This window comes from Mandrillus leucophaeus, unplaced genomic scaffold, assembly GCF_000951045.1.
Source record: "Mandrillus leucophaeus isolate KB7577 unplaced genomic scaffold, Mleu.le_1.0 Scaffold846, whole genome shotgun sequence".
NCBI classification, from domain to species: domain Eukaryota; kingdom Metazoa; phylum Chordata; class Mammalia; order Primates; family Cercopithecidae; genus Mandrillus; species Mandrillus leucophaeus.
This window is the reverse complement of record NW_012109208.1, coordinates 1,386,939-1,397,638: the sequence shown is the minus strand read 5'-3', so window position 1 is coordinate 1,397,638 and position 10,700 is coordinate 1,386,939. Positions and strand designations below refer to the sequence as shown.

The 10,700-nt window shown below is 52.0% G+C and overlaps 1 protein-coding gene and 1 pseudogene across 1 annotated transcript in view; one reads left to right on the top strand and one right to left on the bottom strand.

The window, feature by feature from the left end:
- Positions 1–231: 231 nt before the first annotated feature.
- LOC105530823 lies at positions 232–3,047 on the bottom strand (annotated as a pseudogene).
- Positions 3,048–10,617: 7,570 nt separating this feature from the next.
- VSX1 (visual system homeobox 1) overlaps positions 10,618–10,700 on the top strand; it is a 5,810-nt gene continuing 5,727 nt past the window's right edge. Inside the window, exon 1 of the mRNA XM_011968513.1 lies at positions 10,618–10,690. Within this exon, the coding sequence (XP_011823903.1) occupies positions 10,618–10,690 (73 nt within the window). The remainder of the gene's footprint in view (positions 10,691–10,700) is intronic.

Sequence of the window (10,700 nt, the reverse complement as noted above, 5' to 3'; positions counted from 1 at the left end):
TATTTTCCCAACTTCGAATATGTCTTTGAAGATAGATTTATCTTGTTCATATTGGAGCCTTCTGCTTTTGGCTTCTTTTTGTTTCTTGTTCTTGTTTGCTCACTCCAGACTTCTAGATATGAATTCATTTCCTCCCAGAAATATAAAACTAGGTCATATCTGGTGGCAAAATAGTTCTGTAGATCCCTGTTGTAACAATGACTTTGCATGCTTTTTTGTGGCTGAGTCACATCATTTTAGCATGAGGTAAGGGGCAAGAGGCAGAAGCGCCCAGCTGATGGCAAAAAAAGAAGAGACACATAGAGAAGCCTTTGGGTTCAGCAGCTATAGGTGACTCTACCTTTTTATCTCAGATTCTGTCGCTTTGATATCTCCCGTTGCTTTGGCAATGTCATTTTCAATCACACAGGAGTACGTGTTGTTGATCGTAACATTGTAGAGCACAGACACAACCTTCATGGTCACATTCTCAGAGTCCAGCTCAAAGATGGTATTGGAGACTTCTGAGAATTTGGCTCCCTAGTCAACTAGGGATCTTTAGACCACTGTGGTCGGGGGGTACCATCAGGAAGCCTCACATTGCAAGGTCTCTGAGCTGGCATTATAGTCTACTTTCACCTCTGGCATGCGGAAGGCTCCAGTTTTATATGCAAGGTTAGCATTCCCTTGCCTTTAGAAGTGATGATATAACATTTGTAGGTGCCAGCATCTGTGAGTTGTACGTTTTTCAGCCGCAGAGAGGCATTGCCAACTATCACTTGATCAGCAAGCATTGCTATCAGGCCTCTGAACATTTCATCCTGCTCTGACAGCTCATCTTTGCCTTCTTTGAACTCATGGACAAAGCCTATAACCCCTTCCATCAGCCATTGTATCACAATATCAGAAAGTTTGATGTCAAGTTCAAAAGTGCAGCTCAGGATTCCATCCTACCCAGTGTTCCCAGCTGGGGTGAGAGTAGTGACTGTGATGGAGTGTCTCCCTGAAATACCAGAGCCAATGATGAGTGTAGTTGCTCCAGCCAGAATAATGATGATGCTAATTATGCTGTGGAAACTTCATGGCTTTTCCTTTGTTTTCATGAAGACCCAATCTGCGGCTCTTTAGCATATTTCTTTTTCTTTTCTTTTTTTTTTTTTTGAGACGGAGTCTCGCTCTGTCACCCAGGCTGAAGTGCAGTGGCGCGATCTCTGCTCACAGCAAGCTCTGCCTCCCAGAGCCCCCCATTCTCTCCTCCCGAGTAGCTGGGACTACAGGCGCCCGCCACCATTCCTGGCTAATTTTTTTGTATTTTTCAGTGGAGATTGGGTTTCACCGTGTTAGCCAGGATGGTTTTGGTATCCTGACCTCTTGATCCACCCGCCTCGGCCTTCCAAAGTGTTGGGATTACTGGCGTGAGCCACCGCGCCCAGCCTAGCATATTTCTTAAAGAAGAATGTGGAATTAAGGTGCCGTTATTTCCTCTTGAGCACTGAGGTTACAGTGGATGACATGCTCCCAGCCAGTCTTCCTTGGATCAGGCCTTGAGTGTGGGCACAGGACTGGGGAGAGGACTCCAGATCTAATGTGGAGCGAATGGGGAAGAGCTGAGTTTCTCCCAGGAGACCCTGTCAGTCAACAGGCATATGGTTCAGATTTCTCCATCTTATGGCCTGTTCCCCTGCTGCAGACCTTCATCAAGCACTGACTCTGCACCAGGAGTGTGCGGGGCCCTGGCATGCAGCAACCCCAGGCCAGACCCAGCCCTGTTCTGGAGCTTATGGGCAGTCTAGGTTTGGGTTTTCCATGGCAGACTCTGAGACAGGGATTTGAGTGAAGTAAGTAATGTGGGAGGAACATTACTTACTAATGAGGGGGCTGTGACAACAAGTGGCATTTCCCAAGGCTCAATCACACCAGGACCTCGGGTGACTATGCAAGGTGATTTCTCCTTGGGATTTTCCTACAACAGGATAATTGCACCCCTTGGCCAGGTATCACCCATCAACCCATGTCATCTGTCAAGAGTGGCTGCTGGAGGCATCACCCTCTGATTCCAGGACTTCAGCCCTAACTGGTGCACTCCTCGGTTTGGGGCATCCTCTGGTTGAGTGGCAGGCGCTGCAGGCAGGAGCCGTGGTGTGTGTGTGAACTGTCTACAGAGGCGGCAGGTGACCCAGCACTGTCAGCTTCAGTATCTGGCAAGGCGGACAGGTAAGGCAGTAAACCAGCAGGTGAGTGAATGGTTGCAATTGTAGCGGGTGCCTTGGAGGGAGCTGACTGGGAGTTGAGCACAGAAGGAGGAGCAAAGACCTCCTTCAAATAGGGTCATGACTCGTGCCTGCCTCCTTGTAGTAGGTGGGCACCCAGCAAGCAGAGGCCGGAACCCTCAGTCACGTGGCCCTGGGAGAGCTGTTCTGACCTTTGCCTAGAGCCTTGGTGCTAGCTGTGAGCTAGGATGGTGATTGCATTCACTTCTGATATGAGCTGGTTAAAAGTGCATCATCAGTGGCCGGGTAGGTTTCTCCATTGCCAAGAGATGACCTAGTGCTTGTTTAACGCTGGAAATGAAGCTCAGCGGCAGCTCTTGGGCTGTCCTTCAGTGGCCCCTCGCATGCCCAGGTGTGGTCTTCTGGTTGGCGTGGCTTGTGTCACCTCCCTCGTACCCTCTTGGGGTCCATACAGCGCACCTGCTTTTGTCTGCCACGGGGGAGAGGAGGAGAGGCAGATCCTTCTGTGCCCTCTGCTCTTGATCTTTTCTGCTGTGGGGTTGGAGGGTGGTCTTAGCTCAGGGGCTGGTTGCTGTGTCCTCTCCTGAGCTTAACTTGCCCCTGGGTTCCTTTTTCTTACAGATGGAACTTAACAAGAAGAAGCTAAGGAAGAGAAGAGGAGAGAGAGGAGAGGAGAGAGACAGTGAAGAGGCTGGAAAAGGAGAAAGAGAAATATGATTTTTGGAATCAAAGTGTTACTTGGATTCTTACCCAGGATTTTCCTATTGTCTCAGGACCTAAAGGGAAAAGACCAGCCATGGTGTATGTGAGCATCTGGGAAATCTGCCTCAAGCCCATAACGCCATGCATCTACAGCAGTTGGAACAGCTTAAGAGTCAGACCTCTCTAGATCCCAAGCGCTGCAACATGAATAACAAAACCAAGGTTAAGCCACAGACCATGCCCCGTGGAGATTTCGCTGCTTCCAGCCTGACCATCAGGATTTGGGTCCTGACCGCTCCCCTGGCTGTTGGGCTGGTACCAGCTCTTGGGCCTTGGTTTTCTCACCCACAGAATGGGGACAATACAGGACCTCCCTCATCAGAGCTATCACAAGTGCTAAGTGAACGGGTTCTTGTGAAGCCCTGCAGTGCCTTGCACAGACCAAGGGCCCCACCGATAGTGGCTGTGAGTTTTCCCACGAATGTATTTTTTGATATGTAACATTTTAAAATAAAATTTTCTCTTTTCTTTTTTTCCTTCTCCTTTTGGAACCTCAATTTCCTGATTCCCTAAGCTCATGTCTGGTGCTGACTATTATCCTAGTGCTGAACTCAAGCTTTCCTCATAGCTCCTCAGAGCATTTGAGAATAACTGTGTGTTTCTGCACCCCGCAACATATTTGTGAAACCAGTCAGGATACATGGTTCATGAAGCATTAATAGAAGATGTGGTTCTCAAACTTGAGTGGGGCTCAGGGTCCCCTGGGGGACTTGTGAACACACAGATTTTGGATCTCCCCAAGGTCTCTGATGTCGGACGTCTGGGTGGGGTCCTAGAGTTTGTTTTTCTGGCCAGTGCCCAGATGGCCAGAACCACTTTTGGGAACCACACTTTGGGAACCACTGGCACATAGTAAGGAGGCCTCTTCCAGAGGCCACTGGCGAAGCCACTGTCCTGAAAGGTAAAGAACATTTGTTCAGGGGATGTGTTAATGAAAAGAGCTTAAGAATCAGGCAATAAGACCAAAGGACCATGAAGTGCTTCAAGAGTGCAGAAGTGATTTTGTTCCAGCTGGGGCAGGAAAACCTGGGGAGGCCCTGCGGTGAGGAACCATTTGCACTGGGCGTTGATGGATGGCTGAGCACTGCTTGGTGCTGGCCCTGCAAGTGCGATGTGGTGGGTCCTGTGTCCCACCTTGAATCTGTGTTTCATCCTTGAATATGGTGGCTTGTGGCTGCTTAGACCAGTCCTCAAGGCCAGTGCACACTAATACCCTGGGTACAATGCCTAGGACCTATGCTTCTAATGCCCTTGAATACATTTTAAAATCAGAAGGAAAAATGAATACAATAATAAAGAATATACAACAATGAATCTAGACTGGATTATATTCACCTTTATACCAACACAGGCACAAAATATACCTTTAAATATTTTTATAGAAGAAGGAGCCCATGAAAGCAAAAGTGCCATTTCCCCAAAAGTCACACTATGGCCTCGCTGATTGAACGTGATGGAAGTAATGCTCTGACTTCTGTGAAAGGGCCAGGAAAGGCCGTGCAGCGTCTGCCTGGTTCTTATGGGATGCTCCCAACTCCCCCCGAGAGCCCACGAGGCCTATCAGCCTGGGCCATGTGAGCGAACTGCCTTGAGCACCCAGCCCAGCCCCGTTGAGCCCTCAGATGACTGCAGTGTCAGTCAGCAACCACGGGAGGGCTCTAAGTGATAACGGCCTGCTGAGCTCTCCCCAGATTTTTCAGCCACAAAACTGTGACCAAAATGAAATCATTTATTTTAAGTAGCTAAGTTTTGGGATAATGTGTTACCTTAAAATAGTAACCAGAACATCCAGCCAAGAAAGGGAACTCGGGGGTTGATGCTCTCATGGGGCTAATGAGAGGATGGACAACCCTGATCCCAGCACCCTGGGTTAGTTTTATAGGATATACCGGATTGCTGACTCTCGAGAGCCCACTTGTTCACTGACGTGCTGGGCATGTGATACCATCGCTTCTTCAGTCACTAGCAGGAAGGAATTAGGAGTCAGCATTGCCCACGTGGCAAGGGGAAGCCACTGAGGAATTTGCAGTAGCGAGCAATAGGCTGTGCTTAAGTAAGGATCACTGTGGCTGTGGAATAAAGATGGCAGTGGTGGGATACAGGGAGGGGCATGAAGGAGGTAGGTGGAGATTCCAGAGGGCAGAGCCCTGGCCGTACATCCTAGACAGGGTTATTGGATGCAAATCACAGAAATGTCATCCAGCCAATTTACACAGAAAATAGCCTTCCTGAATGGCATTATTTCACCCCTGTACACTTCCCTACCCAGACTGATGGGCAGCTGCAGAGGAAGGGCAGGGATGTGCAGCCCAGGAACCTGGGAACAAGACCAAATCACCACAGGGCACAGCAGTGAGCATGCCATAGCATGCAGGGTAGCCACGGGACACCCACCATCGCTGCTGCAGAAAACCCTCCCTCTCCCTGTGTCCCTGGGTCAAGGTCACAGAACTGCCAAGGAGTGGGACAAGGAGGACTTTACCTGCTGTTTTGTGTTTTTGTTTTTTAGAAGTCACCTCTTTAGGGTACTCTGAAACTCATTTGTATACTGAATAGCCCTAGATTAAAAAATAAATTCCACTCCAGCAAGTCAGCAATTGGTCTGAACCATCCTGTGGCAATGGGTAGTGTCATGGTCTGTTCTGTGCTACGATAACAGAATACCACAGACTGCGTAATTCATAAACAAACCACTTTTATTTGGCTCATGGTTTGGAGACTGGAAAGAAGTTCAAGGTCAAAGGACCACATCAGGGGAGGGCCTTCTTGCTGCCACATCACATGGTGGAAGGTGTCACATGGTGAGAGAGGAAGAGAGAGTAGAAGAGGGGGCAGGAAGGGGCCAAACTCATGTGCCCACTCCTGTGGTCACTAACCCACGCTCATGATAACTAACCCATTCCCACAATAACTAACCCATTCCCGCAACAATGGTATCGATCCACTCCTCAGGGCAGAGCCCTCTTGACCTAATCACTCGCTAAAGCCTCCACCTCTTAACACTGCTGCATTGGAGATTAAGGTGCAACAAATGAACTTCAGGGCACACAGTCAAATCAGAGCAGGCAAAGGAGAGAAGACGCCACTTTGAGAGGATCTGAAGAGGGATGCAGGGCGGCAAGTCACCCAGAGTCAGAGTTAGGCTGTGAGCTCTCACTGCTTATATTCACATCCTATCTTTGCCACTGGATAGTGAGTGACCTCGGGCAATTTATGCAATTATTCGATCACTTGAAATTTTCACTTCCTCATCTGAAGGATGTGGACAATAATATTATCTACCCATAGAGCTGTGGTCAGGATGAAATGTGGCCATTGTGACAAGGTGTTTATAATAATAGCTGCCCCCAGTAAGAAGCCAAGAGAGGTCGGCCATCGCCATCACTTTCAGTCCTGGGAGGAGAGCCTGTGGGGAGAGTGAGGGGCTGAGGATGACGCTCCATTCTGTGTGGGCCCCGGGGTGGGGGAAGAGGAGACCTGGGGAGGTGCAGGCTGCAGGGGAGGCTGCTGTGTTCAGCTCTGAGTGTGCTGCATTTCAGCGCCCCAGGAGACTGGGTCAGACATGCAGGTGTACGTTGAGACAGCAGCCTGGGCTTTGGGAGTGGGGTCCAGATTGGAGAAGATTCCGGAGGTCTGGGCAGGGAGATGGTGATTGCCCTGTGGAGTTCCACCTGAGGTGAAAGGAGGGCTCTGTAGACTTTGAGCTGAGCATTCCAGGAACACCCAGGTAAAAGCAAGATGGAGACAGGAAGTGTCTGAGCTCAAGTTCCTAGAAGCAGAGCCAGGGACGGGGTCTGGGTGCCTGAGAAATATTGAGACAAGGTCTCAGGAATGAGGGGCCAAGATGGGGTGGGAACAAGCTGAGCAAGGAGCTGACTTGGTCTGATCCATGAAGGGAGAGGGGCTTGGAGCAGAAATGCCTCTGCAGAGCTGTCCTTTGAAACAAGAGGAGAGACCTCGTATCATTCCTCTGTTGATGACACAGTGTGTGTGTTTGTCAGGGGGTGGGGGGCTCTGGATTAAGGGGCCTTTGTCAGCCGAGGGCAATTCTTCCTATTCGAGGGTCCCACACTCACAGCAGATGAAAGAAGGTGCGACAGTTCTGGAAAGGGAGTCTCGGTAGGCACAACAGCATTTATGTAGGAGGCAATAAGGAATGCAATCAACTAAAGCTCCTCCTGCTCGGATCTCTGGGAGGCGGAGTAGAAGGCGCCTCTAAGAGTCACTCTGTGCAGGGGGGTGTGTGTCGAGGGGTGGGGGGTGGTGCTTACACCGCAATTCCCGTCAGTGTTTGGTCCCATATAGCTCCACGTGTTAATTATTGGCACCTTTGGCTACTGGGCAGAGTGAGCTCTGAAGGTCGGGAAAAGTCCCCAGGTAAAGATGTGGCGGGCACTGGAGGCTGGGCAGGCGTGCAGGTGGAGGGGTCAGGCTGGAGGTGGGCAGGGCCAAACAGCGTCTGCTACAACTTTTAACTGAAGACACAAAAGCATCCGAGACGGAGCAGCCAGAGGTGGGAGGAAAATCAGAAGAACGGAGCTGCGGGGCGTCATTTTCACAGAGGCACAGGGCGATCCGTTTCACCTTCTCCGGCATCCCATCTCATTGTGTCTGAGCACTTTATCCCGCCAGCCTGGCCAGCCGCGGCTCTGAGAAGCCCAAAAGGGGTGTCTGCTGAGCCACCCACAGCCGGTCCAACCTCAGCCTGGGGCTGCCAAGGCACATTCGCGGTCGGCGACAGAGGGGCTGGAGATCTTCCCTAGAAAATAATGAGCGGAAAAACCTTTATTGATTAGTTAAATTCCGGGTAATCCTGGCTGATGAAGACAGATTCGGAAACCTCAACGGATTTAGGGACCCAAAACGACTCCTGGGGGCGACCTGGGGCGGGAACGCTCGCTGGGGCTGCGCCTATGCGCTCGCTGGGGCTGCGCCTATGGCCGTAGATTTGCAGTTGGTATCCAGGAGGGGGAAGCTGGAGAGAGCCATTCTTCTGGCCGCCAGGGCGCAGAGGCGTCCCCTAAACGCGGCACGTAGATTTGGCAACTGCGAGGGCACCCCGGGGACACGAGGATCGTGGGTGGATCGTGGACTAGCTCTTTGTCTCTTGCAGACGTCTCCTAAACGGCAAGAAGTGCTTCTCTGGTCTTGGCTGACGCTGAGCGAAGTATAACTTGACGCTGGGCTCTGAGCGGATCCCCACCACGTAGGGCGCGCAAGTGGATCCCAGAGCCTCGGCAGCAGCGGGGACACAGATTAGCGCAGCCTCGGGTGGGGGTCATTTCTCACTGTAGGAGGCAATGAAAGTGTCCTCCCGCGCTGCGCTCCTGCCATCCCCACGCTGCGAAACACAAGGTGACCCAGGACCCAACTCCCCACCGCTGGGGTCCTGCAGGCCTCTCGCTGACTTTGGGGTCCCGGGATGCGTTAGGAACGCCTCAGACCAGGAATTGCAAGACCCCTTAGAAGTTCGTTCCTTCTCCATCTCTGAATCCCCTTAGAGCCTCAACACGGGCTCCTTGATCGGGTCTCTTGCTCTGTGTCGCCCTCCCCACGACTCTGTCTGTGTCCGATGTGACTGGGTTAATAAGTCCCAGTTGCTCTCACCTGTAAAATGAGTTTACGACGATTCTTTCCAAGGATTTGGAAACTGGGGTGTTCTTGGCCCTGCGCCGTGGTCACCATAGAGAGTGTCCAAGGCTGGGCTCCCACCGCCTGGCCTGTTGGTGTCTTTGAATCACTGGCTATCTACTCTGGGTCTGTCACTCCGGTGATCGCCTACCTTCCAGGGAGACCGAAGGGAGGTAGACCCCAAGACCTGTCCCAGGTGAGGCCACTTGGTCAGCACCCGGGGCTGCAGGCGCGGCACCTTCTTAGTCTTTCCACTCGCGGACGACCCCGGTCGCGCCACCTTACAACCGACTACTCTGTCTGCCTGACCGGTCTCGGGCTACAAACTGTGTGGAAGCGTAGGTATCTGCCTTAACTGCGACCCCAAATTCGGATTTACAAACGACTACGCAGTCCAGTGTGCCCAACGCCTTCCCTAAACCCAGAGATAAATCTGGGGGAAAATTCCTCGTGGAGCCGAAAACAACGCCGGCGTCTAAAGCGTTCTCCCCCGAGCTGGAGCGATTCAAAAGACAATTATCTCAAAGGAAAGTTATTGTTTTGGTAATCCCGGGAACAGCTTGCAAGGGGAGATTTGGGTCTTCCTTTAGTAATGGAAAGTTAATGCGCAGACTCCTGTAATTATCCTTATCGGAAGCCTCTTGTTTAATCTGCATGTTTAGCTGAGGCTCCACTCGAATGCGCAGAGAGTGGGAGACCCACTTTGCAGGGCCCAGGCTCGGGCTCCGGTCCCTGAGTACGCGCAGGCAGCCGCGCCGGGTTCCCGCAGAGCTCAGGCGTTTGCTCCTCCCTCGCTGCGGGACCTCCAACTGTAGGCCCCTCAGGGAGTGGGACTGAGGATATCTGTTTCCGGGGTTCTGGCATTGGGAAGGGGGGACTCAGGGCTCCCAGCGATGAGGGCTGGTGGGTTCAAAGCGCTAACCAGGAGTGACTTACCCACGTGATTTGGGGCCAACTTTAGCTAATATGAAAGTTTCACTGATTATTCAAAGAATCAGGCTTTCTTTGAATAATCGTGAAATCGGACAATAAATTGTAAGCCCCGATGAAAAGGTGTGCTTTCCAGTAGACAGACCCTATTTTATTCCAATTTACCTCCCTCCACTCCTCCCCAATTTAGGGTTGCTGGATAAAATACTGATACATACTCCTACAAACAAACAAACAAACAAACAAACAAAAAACCCTCCTTGTTTATCTGAAATTCACATTTCATTGAGTCTACCGTGTTTTGTTGGTTAAACCTAGTACCCTGCCCGTCTCAGCCCCCGGCAGTCCACTCCTGTCTGTGCTTCTCTCCCTTTCCCCAGCTGGTGAGAGTCTGCAACCCCCTACAGTTCAGCCGGTGGAGAGTTGGGGATGGACTTGGTGGTGGATTTGGTTGGAGGTAGAATGACCATGGATTAAATACACGGTTTTCATTCCTTTCCCCTTGGGGATTTTCAGAGAAGGCCTTCTTGCAGGAAGGCCTTCCTGGCACCGGCGGCGGAGGTGGAGGGCTGGCTGGGCACGTATAGGTGGTAGCCACCGGGGTGTGGTTGGCAGTGGGGTCCCTAGGTCTTAACAGGCAGTTGGGTCACATCAAAGAAGCTTCTGGGCAACCGGGAGTGGGCCTCCACCCAGAGTCTGGAAGGAAGGAGAAGACCACGCCAGGATGTAGAACTTGCGACTTTTCGAGGGACAGGCAGAGAGTGGAGTCATTGTCCCTTCCCTTCTTTCCTCCCCTCCATCCTAGAATGGGGTGGGGTGGGGTGGGGTGGGGTGGGCTGGAGAGAAGAGAGGACAAGGAGGTGACCGAGGGGACTGCAGCTGGGAGGGCGGTAACCAAGGGGAGGGGAACTGGTGGCGTCCCCATCTCGCGGGTTCCGGAACGGCGACGCGCCGGCGCCCAGCTGATTGGAGCCCTTCAGGCCTCCCGCGCCCGACCGACAGCCCAATCCTATAAAGCTTCCTCTAAGCTGGGCCCTCCGCAAACTGGATCCAGAGAGGCTCGTGCCTTGCTTGCTAAGAAACCATGACCGGCCGGGACGAGCTATCCGACGGGCGCACTAGCAGCAGGGCGCTGGTGCCTGGCGGTTCCCCCAGGGGCTCGCGCCC